Raw genomic sequence first — 16392 nt, forward strand, 5'->3', positions numbered from 1 at the left:
ATTCAGCCTCATCAAATTCTAAAATGTAGAAAATCACAATACTGGTACTGATGCACGTGCTGAAGGCAGCTGTTGATGGAAAGGAAATAGAGCTATTTACCAGAGAGAACACAAATGAAAATGGGGACACACACACACACACATAAATAGGCAGGCAGAGACAAAAAATGACAACATTGGAAAAATAAAATCCAGAGGGACTGAATGACTAAAGAGAGAGATACCAAACCAGGAAAGCAGAAGCACAACTGAAGAAAGAGTAAGAGAAGAAGGGCAGAGACAGATAAGCAAGACAGAAAGGTGAATATGCAGAACAGAACTGATGGGCAGGTACAGTGACAAGGAAATGGGAGTAGAAAGGAAAGAGACAGCCAGAAGAAAAGATCATTTTTACCACAAAATATTGTCAAGTGACATACTTCTGTAGCTATCCCCCCAGTGCTCACACTAAAAAGGGGACACTTTCATTTTTACAAAATGATTAACAATGCATATTTCATTTACCTTGCAGATTTTTTTAAAAAATCACATTTACTGTGAGATAGCATAATTTTTGCCATCATTAAGGTCTACATATTGGATATGATAATAACTCGATGGGGGGGAATCCTTTCACAATGTATATCAAATCATCATCTTACAATTTTATCTGTCAGTTATACCTCAATAATGCTGGGGGAAAAAAGAGGTTTCACATGTATCAATATACTGGAAATCCCTAATTTTACATATTGCTAATTTTTTTTTCCAAATTAAAGAATGATAGTACCCCAGTTAGGACAAATTCATCCTACGTCAAGAATTTACAGGCATTCATGATTACACACCACAGTGACTTACGGGACACTGGTATCATATTGAAAACACATTCTTGAAATTAACTTACCATTTAAGAGTCAAGATCAGGGATCGTAGTCCTGTTTCCATTTTTGCCCCCTTTGCTTGTCGTGGTATGTCATGCTCTATCTCTTCTCCTATGCAGATTTTGTCAGTAGCCATCAATCTGAAGAATTCTTTCTTCTGCTGCCACCTACCAGTTTATTTCTCTGCTGCAGCAGAAGAGTATATAGAAAAAGTTCTTGCTTACTATTCATATTGAACAGAAAAATTCCTTAACATTTCATATTTTCACATGTGTATGAAGTTCCTGTTTCCCCGAAACCTCCCCTCCAAGTTAAAACAACAAAAATCCCAATCACAGAAGATCAAAACATGTATGATCAATGTTCATGCTAAGCTGGAGGAGGGGGAGCTGGAAAGATTTAGACACTCAGCAGTTGCCATCTCAAGGAGCCATTCCTTTTCTGTTACTTTCCTTCTTCAACTGTCCCTACAAATAATAAATGCATAACTTAAAATTTTAACTAGGTAGTCAACTCCTCCAAATTTTAAGTTCAGAGACTACCAAAAGACTTGTGGAAGATGCAGCAATAAAGGAGTTTTTAAAAGTAATTCTAGAAACTAAGGGTGTTAGGCGCTTTACCTGCTTGAGTTTTCATGTTCTGGACTGCTTATTGCCCAATGGCTCTGAATACATTAAAACACGAACACATACGCCACCTACATTTAAAATAGGGTAGCATTTGTATGCCCATATAAGCAATGGGTATATTTTTTGCAAAAGAGTAGTAATTTCATTAGGTCCTTTTAAAAGGACTGACCACAAATGCACATTTCCTCAAACTGTATACATACATAAAAGAATTAGGGCAAAAAAGGGAGAGTGACAAAGGTAAAAGCGGGTGTAGAACTGGAAATTAATACCACATGAATGTTTTGTCTTTTTATATCCTGAGATTCATTTCTATTCCCAGTCTCTTTATTATTGAGGTCTAGGTTTCAAATTTGTTCTTTATTCGCTACTAAAGAACAATATGCAAGAATGAGCTAGTGATAATGATGAACTAGTAATAATGGCTTTTGTTCCACCCTCCCACTACCTTTACCCCAAAATAAAAACTTATTTTGTGAACTTAAAAAATAAAACAAACACTGACATATAAGCACCAAAGGCTAGTCAACAGTGGCATGGCTGTGACATTGTTTCTACTTTCTCATTCCTTCCCCCATCTCAAGCCCCACCCTTTGACCTCTGTATATGGGATGAGCCTGAGCAGGAGAGTTGGTGATGTCAGGACTGCGCCGTTCCCACGGATGCTCCTAGAGGCCTGCTGTGCTTCTGGGAACTGGGGCACAGGGATGGCTGTCTGACTGAAACCTAAAACAACAACAATTCACCCCACCCCTCATGTTCCCAAACCCCACAGTAGCAGCCAGGTACATATGCTATATAAGGACCATCTAATATAGTTTGAATATGGTGAAATCTGAAAGCAAGATCATTTTTAACATGGCAGTGATCTTGGGGGGGGGGCAGTGGAATGGAGGTGCAAAAATCCTCCACATCCCATGCAATCACAGAGTGCACACATGCTAATGCTAGCCATTCTCATCAGCAAGAGAACAAGATCCTTCCATACGTCATAAATTACTGCAGGAGTGCAGCCCGGATTCCTTTGTTGGTAAATTTCAGTTCAAGACAAATATTTTTATCTTAAGATGCTTAGGGGAATGACTGTCCCTACCTCATATGAGTGAACTGAAGCACAAAACAAGTTTATGACTTATTTTATGCCTTCAGCTGTAGAAACAGCATTACAAGCCAGGATTTCCTATTCTCTAACTAGTGAGTTACTAGACTTACAGCCTCCTTGGATAGGACATACAAAGAGAAATATATCTTGAAAAGGTCCTGACTACTGACACTAAAATTCTACCTATCAGAAAGAGGATTATCTCCCATAATGATAATAACTCATATTAGAGCTAGAACTTTGGGAAGGACAGGAAAAAGGAGGGGACTGGGGTAGACAGGAAGGGATAGTAATATTAACTAACAGGAAGGCTAAGATGGGTAAGCTGTATTCCTGTTCCTGCCATTAACTTTGTTTTATGGGCTTGATTAATCTGCTTCAAGATCTTGTGCTTCAGAAATGCCCTCTAATCTGTTCAAACCTATAACTTTTGAATATTTAAACCATTATTTAATGATAATCTCAAATGGCTGACATCTCTGTTAGAATTAGTGTATCAGAAATGCTAAAATCATTAATTCTGAAATCACACTGCTCCTGAAATAACTGCAATGCTATTATCTTTTGTCTCATTACCTTTCACTTTTATAATGAAGTCACAAAAAGAGAAGCACTACTAAGGTCAACTGAAGGCTATGTTGAGTTTTTACCATATATATATAACCTAGAACCTAATTTTACCTTTTCAAAACTCTAGTTTTCCATACCTGTCAACTCCTAATTGATGTCTTTATACTGTGAGCTCACTGTGTATTCGGAACACCAACCCCTGAAAAAGCTTAAGCCAGAGTAGCACAATGGAAGAAACATACAAACCCAAAACAAAAACAAAGCTAAGAAAGTCACACTCTGAAATAATTATAGACATATATGCAAGGAATGGAGATATCTAAATGGCTAAAACAAATCCCCAAAGAAAGTCCTGGGTTCATCCCAACCAATTCAAACTTTACCCCCAAAACTTTTTCTATAACCAAATTATTTGCTAGATATGTTTATACATTGTTTTTTGAAATCAAAGTTATTACAAACCCATTGGTGCCTTCAAAGTACATAAAAGAAAGGAAATTTTTAAAAGAAAGTAAAGTTAGCCTTGTGATGAAAAAAAGGAGAAAGAATCAAATTACCTGCCAGCAGCCTGGGGCTGTGCCTGAATCCAAACCGCTGCATTTACCATTCATTCTACAGCTGCATTATTGGGGGAAGGGGAGTTTAGAAGGGCACTGACCCCGAAAGTTCTCAATACTTCTCACTCATCATCAGGAAGGGGGAAGAAGGAAAGTTTTTTCTCTGGGTATTTTTTTGTTTGTTTGTTTTTGTTTTTTTGGCTCCTGAAAAGGCTGGCAAAGAACAGTAATAGTGCAAGCAGTTAGAATATTTCTTTAAAAACAATTTTAAAAATGCAAAACATTAAGGAATTTAAAACACCACATTTTCGTTAATATAGAAAGAATTTTCACTAGAGTTAGGCAGCCACCCCAAAACAGCATGGCAAAAGGGCATTGGTATAAAGGAAACAAAATACCACACAAAAATCCAAAACAAAACTAAAAACATTTCAAATTAAACCTGGAAGACTAGAAGATTCCAACAGCAGATTTCTGTCCACTACTGAAACATTCCAAAATCCAAGCTTCAAAGGCGCCTAAATGTATCTTAAATGAAATTTTGTTTTGTTTTAAGAAAAAAAAAAAGAAAGAAAGCAGTGAACCTGGTTATAAATCCTGCAATATATTACGTTTAAAAATATCCTAGTACAACAAAAACAAATTATAAAAGAAATTAAACAAACAAACAAACAAATAAAAACAGTAGCAGCAGAGGTTACCTGTCTGAGCACCTACATTTTCTTAGGAAGGGATCGTGTCTCACCAGCCATATAGCCCATAAACCTTCTCAAAAAGAGTGAGCCAGGAGAAAAATGTAACACAAGATTTGATTTCACAATGTCTCTAAGCACCCCAGACCCCAAACTGGGGACTCACTGAATGAAGAGAATTTCTTTTTCCTTTGTTTTCTTCTTGAGAAAAAGAAGAGATGATCTTGAAAGTCAATTACTTCTTTCAACGCCTTCGATACCTTTTCAAAAGTCTGATAAAGCACTTGATGAAAGCAAGTCTCTTCATGGATTTTTCTAATGTTCCAGGGTATTTTCTTATTTGATAGCATATACAGAAATATTTCAAAGTTCAGTGGAGTTAAAGCCAACAGAAATGACCAATCAAAAGAAAATAACTATTAAAAATTTTAAATGGAATAGTTCATATTTGTGTGTTTATGTATATACATAGTCCGCTTTTCATCATGGGTGACATAAAAACAGTATCAGAAAGAATTACTTTTAAATACAATTCAGAATTACAATTTTAACAATGTGCAATAGTTTTACAATAATTCAGATTTTTGCATGATAAAATAACAACTACACATATTTGATAAATACACATTTTTACCTCTCATAATAGCAATAAAGATTTTAAGAAAGTTACTCAACAATATGAAAATATATTTAACTTTCACTTAAATATCTGGGCTGTTTTATTTGGGTTCTTCCAGTATGGTTTGCTCATATTCTTTACCTTACTTTTTGAAGGAATTCAAGAGGATATTCATGTTTTTAAACTCTAAGATGTCCACTCCTGTCCATTCAGTGTACGATCCAGAAATAGATTGGTAAGGCTATGTTTTAACATAGTGTGAATGCACAAAAGATGGATAGTGAGTAAAACTAACAGTGAAATAATCTCAAGATATTTCTTCTAATGTACTTGGTTAATTTGATAATTTTTTAAAAAGGCTACCTACATTTTTCCTGGTGCCTTATCCCACCCAACAGAAACCTTGAGTTTTTCATCAAATAGACAGGGTGTTCTATTCGTGTTTTAAAATTCACTAATCTATATACATGTGATATGTAACTATTCAAAGTATATGTATCATAATCTATGTGGCAACCAGATGGTCTCTACACACATATGAATGATGATTTAATTAAGCGATTCCTTTTCCCTTGTTTATTTCTCTATCCCGAATAGTGTGCATCTTCCAAAGTATGGTCATTTAGTAAAAGAAGTACCAAGTGAGCCAGAGGTACTTATGTATTCCACAATATGTCGCACAATAACCCTGTACAAGTCAAATTCTTTTAGGTGAGATGAGAATATCCTAAAATAAATTAGAAAGTCCTCTTATGTATCTTTTTCTAAGGTGAAATGAGACACTGCACAGATCAGAGGTACTATTCTATTTGTCAACAATCAACCTTTCACTCCATTTTAATATTATTTAATTCTATGGAAAAAACAAGTTTTATTACATTCCTTTTTTAAAATGGGGGAAAAACTGTACAAGTAAGCATGATCAAACCTCTGTTAGAGCTGGTTAATACTGATCTTATTGCCTCGAAGTCTCTCTAGTAGTGTCCAAGAAATTATGTTTAATGTCCATCTGAAGGAAAAAAGCACTGGAGAGGCAAGAAAGGACTCGGGTAAAAAGCTTCAGAGGATTGTAGGGAGATGGAACTTGCTGCTTAAAAAAATTACGTTGAGCTCTGGTGCATCTCCATTTCTTAACACACCTTCCAAACCATTCACTGGGATAGTTTTACCCATGTTTAAAGGCTCATATTATATGCAGTTTGGGGGCTTTTATAAATTCAGAAATAAAGTAATATAAAGAGTAGAATATTGAAGGCTCCAGAGTAGGGCTATAAGAGACTCAATACTGCTAAATAAGTCCCCAAACAAAAATGGTCAGTCCACCCCAACCCAAAACTTATGTGTAATAGGAGAAAATGCACAGCAAGAAGAAGCAGAGGAAAAGCATGTAGCCTGGAATAAATCATACACTGAACAGTCTAGAACCAAAGAAAAAAAGCAAACAACATACATATACACAAAAGCCTAAGAAGCAGCTATTCTCCTCATGTCTTTAGGTGAGTACCTCTACCAGTAGATTATAGTTATGAAAACGACTCAGTTGTTTGTTTTTTTTTAAAGTAAAAAACTGTTTCCCATCATGCTCCATTTTCTAGAATCTTTCCTTTTTGATTGGTTGGTGTAAACAAAAAGCAAAGCACATAAACATGCAAGCGTGCACGCGCGTGCACACACGTGCACGTGCACACACACACTCTCCTAAAATGTGAAAAATGCAGATATATAACGCTGGTATTAGAAATCACTTCAACTTTATACTTAGGAACTTACAGACCCTTGATTTGCCCCCCAAAAATATTTTCCCTTGTCCTTATTCTTTAAATGCCCAACCACCAAAAGAAAAAAGGAAAAAAATAAAAGGCTTTAAATGCACATGTTTCAAGTCAGTGTCTTGTTAACAAAAAAGGTAGCATTTTCTTCACTTTGGCCATTGTTAAAGATGCAGGCATAGATCAGGGAATGTTAAGACTAGCATGTATTTAAAAAAAAAAATGCAACATTAACAGAGCATATATCTTTCAAAAAAGGCTAAAACACTAACAAATACAAGTCAATGCACATATTTTTAACTAGTGCAATTTTATCTACAATGGAGTAAATGTTATTTTGTGTGCCAGACATTGCAATACTGTTCATTTCCCTTTTATCATGCAAACATGCCAACTTTATCATTAAAAAAAATCTTTATTGGGTCACATTCACGTTGCCCTCCCACCCAAATTAAGGGGGAAAAAGTCAATAAAAGGGCTCCTCAAGATTTCATAACTATGAACATAAAGCTCCTAGATAATAGTGTATAGGCTGAATTTTCAGATTTGTATAAAAAATTATAATTTAGGTAGATGTCTTCCTCATGGATTACAACACAATGTTAAGTTACACTATTCTGAAATTTGTACCAACTGTACAAAAACAAAAGCAAGAGACCATGAAAATATTATGTTCTTCATGGCCTGAGAGCCTACACATTTCTGAGTAATGTAAAATTATGAGAGCCTGACATTTTTCTGTATCTCACCTCTTCTGCCTCTCTATCGGTAGGATTTGTAAATCAAAGTCAGTAACATCTTAGTAGCAAAGGTCTCGTCTATCTCCCCCTTCTTCCCTCCTAACTAATCCTACTCAATTTTCTCTCTTCTGAGCATTTTCCATGAACAGCATTGCAAGTTGGTTAAAAAAAAAAAAAAAAAGAAAAGAAAAAGAAAAAAGAAAGAAAAAAAGGAAAGAAGAAAAAGAAAGTTTTACAAGGGTTTTGTTGGTTAGTTATTTACTGGTGGAATCACTCCACCAGGAGTTTGATTTCATTGGCTAGCAGTTGGTTCATGTTGAATAGGCCCCCTGGGAGCTTGGTGAGCAGCTCTCGCTCCGTGGTTTCAGGGTCGCTGTCAACAGAGCTGGAACTTGCGCTCATGTTGTCGACAGCAGTGTTGGCTGGGGGACCCAGCTCCGGCTCACTAGTCTCACTGGCCGTGGACACCACGGAGAGCAGGGACATACGCCGGGTGAGCCGGCCAGAGGGCAGAAGGGAGGCGGCATAGTCCGCTATGATACCAGATACATCTAGATTACAAGCCTTATCAAAGGCTATGAAACCTACATTTGCATTGGCCTCGCAGACACAGAAGGAGCCGTCGTCTTTCATCAACAGGTCAATGCCACACACATCCATTCCCAGGATATTAGACACCTGGATAGCTAGCTGTTTCCCTTGTTCACTCAATGAGCACATCATCCCGACACCACCTGGCAAAAGAGAAATAAGAAGTTACCAAAATGATAAAATTTTGGAGTAAAACTAAAGCTGACCTTAAAGTTAGCCTCTAAGGCTAAACCTCTCTTCTAAATCAGTCGAACAGCAAAAGTGCTATTCTAGTGTAAAATTGGGACTCTGAAGTCTAAGATTCTTTCATTAGGGAATTCCCTTCCAACCCAGTCTCTCTACAAATTCATGACTTAGTACTTTTTCCATAAGCCATTTTTTTCTGAAGACATTAAACTTTCACTGAAGCCTATCTTACTTGCAGTAACATGGAACTTTTACATAAATACAGTTAAACCACTTAATGTTGTTATTGGTTTTTATCAGTTTCAGATTTTGATTTGTAAAAACAGAGATGCATCATTAGTGTATAGGAATGCAAGAGATTTCTGTGCATTAATTTTGTATCCTGCAACTTTACCATATTCATTAATTAGCTCTAGCAGTTTTCTGGTGGCAGTTTTAGGATTCTCTATGTATAGTATCATGTCATCTGCAAACAGTGACAGTTTTACTTCTTCTTTTCCAATTTGTATTCCTTTTATTTCTTTTTCTTCTCTGATTGCCGTGGCTAGGACTTCCAGAACTATGTTGAATAATAGTGGTGAGAGTGGACATCCTTGTCTCGCTCCTGATCTTAGAGGAAATGCTTTCAGTTTTTCACCGTTGAGAATGATGTTTGCTGTGGGTTTGTCGAATATGGCCTTTATTATGTTGAGGTAGGTTCCCTCTATGCCCACTTTCTGGAGAGTTTTTATCATAAATCGGTGTTGAATTTTGTCAAAAGCTTTTTCTGCATCTATTGAGATGATCATATGGTTTTTATTCTTCAATTTGTTAATATGGTGTATCACATTGATTGATTTGCGTATATTGAAGAATTCTTGCATCCCTGGGATAAATCCCACTTGAATGTTATAAGTCATAATCCTAGTTATTACTTTAAAATGTATATCTCAGAAATAACTAATTTTCTTGTCAACTGCATTATTATGAACTTTCATCTGATCTTTAACCGTGGACATTTTTAAGTCTTTTGTCATTTACAGACAGTTCTGGGCGTACTCTGATGCTTTTGCAAATATGTTCCTATAAAAGGGTTTCATCTTCAAGAAATTCATGGAAAAGACTCTGACAAGTACAGGTTTCTGGTAACTGACTGTACTGCTGAACTGAATGAATAAGCATTTTCAGAACTCTAATGAAAAACTGATGAACTCATAAAAGTGCTAACAAAAGACCAAGATGAAAAAAAAAATTAATTACATGGGATTGAGTGAACTGATGAGGATGAGTATAATTTTTGTGACTTTCTGTTTGAATTAAAAAAAAAAAAAATCCCACAAGGACTCAGAGGCAAAGAATATACCAATCAATTTTCACTGCAAAGTAAAGGAGCTGTTACAGTGGAGGATTACTGGACTGAATGTCAATATTATGACATAGTATGAGTGTGTTTCGTGTTTGGTAATTGCAATCATTGTTGCTTTTGTTGTGGTCATCCATGTACAATGCTTGGTGTCAGGCTATTTATCTCTTGTAAAAATAAAATACAGTGTGTGTGTGTGGAAAAAAAAAAAAACAGAGATGCATAACAGGGAGAGAGGACAGAATCTAGGAACATACTTCTCTTCCTCCACAGTCCCAATTCTAACCTCTGCCATTCCTAAGCCAAAAGCATTCTGGGGTTTCAGGTAGCTGGAGGGGTGTACATGAAGTCTTTGCTGGTATCTGAGAGAAAAGAATTAGAACTAGTTGGAGACACGCTTCAAGACTAGAAAGGACTAGATAAGGACTAGAAAGCAAAAGAATTTTGACAAAACCTTGGCTTAAGGAGCTCAACAGGAGGATAGCTGACATCAGTACTATGTAAGTATGCCTGACCCAAAGAGACCAAAGGTAAATGCACATATGACCAGAGTCCCCCTTACCACTGTGGCTGGAAGAGTAGGGGAGGGGAGTGCAGGAAGGAGGAGACTGGCACACTAGCCAATGAATTAAATGACACCGCTTCTCAGCATCCATAGTACTGAGGCCATCTGGAATGCTCCAAATAACCAGAGCAGAGCTCTGATGTGATGTGACAATAACAAGAACAAATAACAGCTCTCTATGACTTGAATGAAAGAAGTAAGAGCACAAAATTCAAGTTTAGCACAAAAAGACTCTCTGAACTAAAACAAAAACATGATTACCCAACTTAAAAGTTACAACAGAGGAACTGAAGGAGAGTTGCTTTTGTGAGTCTAACTTATAACGTGGAAACTCTACTGTAAGAAATATTTTGAAGCACATACAAAAAACCTGAGGTGAAGTCACAAAAGAAGAATAAAAAATTTGGATAACTGAATCAGAAAAACCCTAACCCCCAGAAGGAGAGAAATTTTCCTGAAGCTTAGAAAAACTGAATCTGATAGAAACAGCTTACTAAAATCCAGGTTGGACTGACTGAGGAGAGACACATATCTAAAAATATCCTGAAAAAACTGTTGAGCATTTCAAATAAAACAAAACAACCAAAAATAAGAGAACAAAACAAAACAAAAAACAAACTTACAAAGAATATAAATTACCTACCCCCCCTCCCAAAATCAGAGTAGATTTGGACATTCAATTGCAAAAGTGTAAACTGTAAAGCACTAGAACAGAAGCAAGACTCACACAATTTAAGAACCCTATCTCAGCCAATATATCATTCTCCTTTGAGAAAGAAAGAAAGCTATGAGGTATCTATCACTCACATACACCATCCAGGGAAAATAATCAAGAAAAGATACTAACATAACAGCAAATGACTAAGAACAGAAAACACAAGATATGGGAAGATGCAGATGGAGAGTAAACAGTGACGAGTAGTGTGATTCTTGCAATACAGGAATAATTAACTCTAAACAGATAAAGACTGCCTGGGAATGGATAAAGTAAGTGCTACATAAGGATTCTTGAAACAGAAGAGACACACAATAAAAGAAATTCTGTTATAGACTTGAACTAAAACTATTAAATGGTTTCAGTAAAACACTAGAATACAAAACCCAGGGAAGCAGAAATTTTTGTCTGTTCTGTTCACTGCTATATACAAAATACTGCTATAACAGTACTTGATACTTAGGAGGTACTCAAAAATATTTGTTCAGTGAATGAATGAATCAAGAGGGAGGAGTAGGAAGGGAAGTAAAACTGTTCTAATCCTCTCATGGGAAGAGAGAGGGAACAAGAGGTGATGCATTTTGAGAGTAGAGATTTCAAGGAGTTTGGATATGAGGTGTTAGACTAGAGAGGAGATCAAGAATGACTCCAAGGATTTTGGTCTAAACTAGGAAGATACAGTTGCCAAAAAACAATAAGGAGAAAACTGTGGATGGGACATATTGGGAGGAGGAGTTAGATGAGGAGTTCAGTTTTGGACATGTTAAGACTAAAATGTCTAACAGACATCTACATGGAGATATTGAGAGGCAGTGATTTACATGTGCCTGGAGTTCAGGAAGAAAGCCTAAACTGGAGAGATATATTTGAAAACAATAACATAGATAGCATCTAAAGCCATGAGCTAGATAACATTACTAAGAACGTAAAATAAACAGAGAAGAAGAAAAAACCCAGACTATGCTCTGAGGCGCTTCAACAGTAAGAAATCTCAGAAGATACACACTTAAGCAAATCAAAATCAGCAACATTCTTTGGACCAATGGGTAAAATGGGTTAGGACACAGCTTAAATGAAATAATATGACCAAAGAGGGAATTTGTTAGACATCTCACACATGTGCGAATTGGGGTACAAATTGAGCCTTGGTGAAAGCAAATTTATGATTCAGAGAAATCCAACTTCATTACTAGAAAAACAATTCTATACATTTATTATATTCGTGGTAAATCTATTAACCATTATTTACATGTGAAAGATATGGTTTTCAACATATTAAATAAAAAGATCTAAGTTATATGCAAATACTCACTGAACAAGCTTTAATAATATTACTTTGTATCCTAGAAAGACACTTGCATTGCTTTTACCTAGTGAGCAGTTGCTTTGCATCCTCCCATCCGTTGAACAGCGTAACATGGTGCCAACCACACGGCCTCCCACGACAATGACACGTACATCCCTTCCATGAGACTCTTTAACATACTTCTGAAACAGGTATGGAGCTTCATGGCGAATAAGATGGCTTAGATCAGCCAAATGGTGCTTATCGCGAGCCAAGAAAACTGCTTTGCCTGTGATGGAAAAGAATAAAATGGTCGAAAAGTATAAAAAATGTAAGTCAACAAATTATGAGCAGTTGATATCATTACCTGCAATTTCTTGTGTCCCAATCTACTTTTTCAGAACCAACTGCTTTTTAACCAAAGTAACAGCGTTATGGTAAAATGTATATAAAGACAAAGTAAATATTTGGGTTCTTAAGATTTGTATTCCTCCAGGTTAGCCAATAATATTAGCTCCACTTATCAACAAAAATTTTTCTGAGTTAAAACATATGTTTTATATATTACACAATATTAAGATGCCATGTTTGCATATAGTAAAAGAGCAGTATGTTACTACTTCTATGCCAACAGAAGTGTCTGCTTTTAAAACATGGTTATAAATCCTTTGACATTCTTCCCATCAAGAGGAGGCGGAATCTATATCTTATCCCTTGAATCCAGGAGGGAACGTAATTGCTTCAGAAAAATACAGAATAGGCAGTTCTATCTGGCTTCTGAGGCTAGATTGTAAAAGGTCACACAGATTCTTTGTTCACTGGAGCATTCACTGCAGGAGCCCTGAGACTTCTTGGCTGCCATACTGGAGAAGCCAAGTAGAAACAGTGCAGTCATAAGTCCCAGCTGAACCCTGACCCAGCTATCTCTGTCAAAGCACTAAACCTTGTGAAGTACTTGGATTTATGAATCATTTTATGCCTTAAGAAACAGTTACTTAATCTGAAGTTATTATTTTATACACTGTCTTCAAACTATATAAATTGGGATGGGGATGATGGAGTTGGTGATCTAGAATCCTTGCATTGTTGAAAAGGACGATAAAGATATTGAGACTCAGCCTACATTAAAGCATGCATCTTAAAATCTCTAGGATAGCTTTTCTGGGCGGCAGGGAGGGAGGCCTACTGGGTCCACGTGGCCTCGGGGCCGGAGCCCGGGTCCCCGCCCGCCCCAGCGCCTGCCACTGGCCGAGCCCCGCCCCCCGCGTCTCCATCATGGGTCGCGATGGTTGGATGTGCGCCCAGGTCCGCGGGACAGGCGGGCGCAGAGGTCCCTTGTGTTGGCGGGGGTGGGCGCGGCAAGGTTCCGGCGCCTCCGCGGAGCATCGTGGGGCTGGGGCTAGGGGCGCTGCAGATTGCTATGCTCTCCGCACTTTCCCGGCTCTGAAGCCTCGAGAACACGGCTAGGCAGCAGTAGTTTAATGGGGAGCTTGCCTGCTGGGAACTAGGGGACTGCTGGGGTCTCAGTTCTTGGCTGGCCCTGGAACACGAGGTTGCCAGGTGTGTGACGGTAGCAGGTAGGAGTGACCCGCTGGTGCAGTGATGAGCAGGAAAGGAAGGACAGCGGCTGTTGGCCTGTGAAGTTAGGCAAGAATGACCAGCCGGCACAGTCCAGACCAAGGTCCGTGGGCCCAGCTCGGTCCTGTGCGTCTGGTCAGTGGAACAGACCTGCAGGTGTGGCTCTTGTCACTCTAGGACTGGCTTCAGGACAGACCCTGCTGATGAGCCCAGGGCACCGTCCTCAGTTCTCCAGGAGAGTGTGCCGGAGTGGAGCCAGGGGGGTGTGCCCGACTCAGCACGGTGGCCACGCACATCCAGTCTGCTGGCAAGGGCAGTGGGGAGCCGGGGGAAGTCATGGCCTTGGGAGTGTCCTGTGATGAAAAAGAACCTGCAGCCTTATCAAATAACTTTTGTGTGGAACGTTGGTGTGCTGAGAAGCAGTTCTGTGTGCTTTTCCCCCCTGCTGGGGATCAGCAGTGCTGAGGCAGCAGGCGGGACACAGAAGTGTGAGCAGAGACCGTCTGGAATCCCCAAACTCCAGGGGAACTAGAGGTGACAGCCAGCCTAGGGAAGAGGACAGGAGTTAGGGGCGGGGGCGGCAGCCCAGCAGGTGCCCCTCGTCTCAGGGCCCTAATCCTGGCTCCAGCCGGCTGGTCAGGGGAGCTGCAAGGTCTTCTGGGCGAGCAGAGCCCACAGTCCTGAGCTGTTCTTCTCTGTGTTTGGGTCATCTCCCCCCATCCAAGGGGAGAAATCTATATGAGATTTAAGAATTAGTGCTTTGGGCTTCCCTGGTGGCGCAGTGGTTGAGAATCTGCCTGTCAATGCAGGGAACACGGGTTCGAGCCCTGGTTTGGGAAGATCCCACATGCCGCGGAGCAACTAGGCCCGTGAGCCACAAATACTGAGCCTGCGCGTCTGGAGCCTGTGTTCCGCAACAAGAGAGGCCACGACAGTGAGAGGCCCGCACACCGCGATGGAGAGTGGCCCCCGCTCGCCGCAACTAGAGAAAGCCCTCGCACAGAAACAGACCCAACACACCCAAAAATAAATAAATAAATCAATTAATTAAAAAAAAAAAAAAGAATTAGTGCTTTAAGAATGTGGATCTCATAGTTGAAACCTCGAAAGACATGTTTTCAGCACAGGGTGTTAAAGTGAACAGAAGGATTCAACCCCTTTTCAAGGAGGGTGTCTCCATGTGGGCAGAACTAGAGAATAAATGGGTCTTGAATAAAAAAAAAAAAAAAAAAAAAAAATCTCTAGGATAACCACTAAACAAACAGAAATGTGAGTTGTTGTTCCAGCCTAGCGGAACAACTCACAAAAGCCTTCTGTAAGTCTGAGGTACCATGCACCTAGCAATTTCCGTACAGTAATTCTTCAGAAGCTCTGTTTCAAAACCTATAAACTTCAATTGACAAGACTACTGTCTAGTCAATAACCATGAGCAAATACAAGGTAGATCTAATTTAAGCTTTAAAAAATCTGTTTTGTATAACCACTTATTAATTTTCAAGAGTAATTTCAATATTATGTGTGGTAGCAACAACTCATACACACCTCTATGACCCCGTGTGTTCTTCACTACCATTGGGAACTCCAGTACTTCTGCTTCATCAATCATTTTAGCAAAATTTTCATGACCACCTGGTTTGAGCAAAAAAGAAATTTAAGAACAGCAACAGAGGTGTTTTGTGATAAATTTTATCTATACTAAAGTCAGCAAGACAAGGGAGGTATAAGGTAAGAACCTGATGGCTAAATTTTGTCTTCAGTTAAACAACCACTCCTTTTAAAATGGATAAAAACGATCTTAAACTATAAATATTCTAATATACAACTCAAAGAAATTAAAACAAAGTTTCCTGATTCTATAACATTTTTCATATTTTTAGCCCTTATTTCTCTACCACGCAAACAATAGAAGCCAAGATCTACTTTAGTATATAGAATTCTATTTGGATTAAGAAACAGAAGAGTGAGGCAGTTGGGTAGACTTATCCAAAGTTGAAAAGATGCTGCACGCGCAGGCATGGTTCTCTCTCGTCAAATACACAAAGTAATATTTCTTATCTCTATTATAAATCAGAGTTCTTTCTACACTGAGCTATTCAGTACCCATGGGTTATGTCTTGTTCTTTCTGTTTATATTCCTAGGAACAAATGATACAGAAGCAAAGCTACAGCAAAAATGGATTGTAGTTGTAAAAAATAAGCATGATGACAGAATAATCAGACCAAAAAAAGGTTCATTAAACAACTGTGATATCATAAATTTGCAGCTTAGAGAAATTAAGATGACCTAGTCTCCAAATTTTAAACCTTAAACATGAGAGCACGGTAATATTCATTAATTTGGTTAATATACTTTTCTCCTTTCCATTCTCTTAAAATCAGAATTGTAGAATGATGAAATAAGCTATATAATATCTTAAAAGCATCAGGAAGAGAGAACTCTCAAACTGTAACAGGACAGGAATTTCTTTTTAAAGCCTCGTTAACTCTCCAAGCATTCTGCTGGACATTTTAAGAAATATTTTTATGAAAAAGTATACTGATTTATAGCAAGTCTGATTCTTTCCAAACTAGAAAAACTGGAAAGGCAGG

General features: G+C 38.2%; 1 protein-coding gene across 5 annotated transcripts in view; it reads right to left on the reverse strand.

Moving 5' to 3' along the window:
• Window positions 1-4854: 4854 nt before the first annotated feature.
• The window catches only part of RIMKLB (ribosomal modification protein rimK like family member B), a 49841-nt gene continuing 38303 nt past the window's right edge, over window positions 4855-16392 (reverse strand). For all 5 annotated transcript variants that reach the window (XM_007196112.2, XM_057555921.1, XM_057555919.1 and 2 more), the window contains 3 exons: window positions 15346-15432; window positions 12311-12514; window positions 4855-8275 (listed from right to left, as the gene is read on the reverse strand). In XM_007196112.2, coding sequence (XP_007196174.1) covers window positions 7812-8275; window positions 12311-12514; window positions 15346-15432 — 755 coding nt within the window. In that variant the 3' untranslated portion in view covers window positions 4855-7811. The remainder of the gene's footprint in view (window positions 8276-12310; window positions 12515-15345; window positions 15433-16392) is intronic.

This window comes from Balaenoptera acutorostrata, chromosome 11 (assembly GCF_949987535.1).
Source record: "Balaenoptera acutorostrata chromosome 11, mBalAcu1.1, whole genome shotgun sequence".
In the NCBI taxonomy this organism is placed as follows: Eukaryota; Metazoa; Chordata; class Mammalia; order Artiodactyla; family Balaenopteridae; genus Balaenoptera; species Balaenoptera acutorostrata.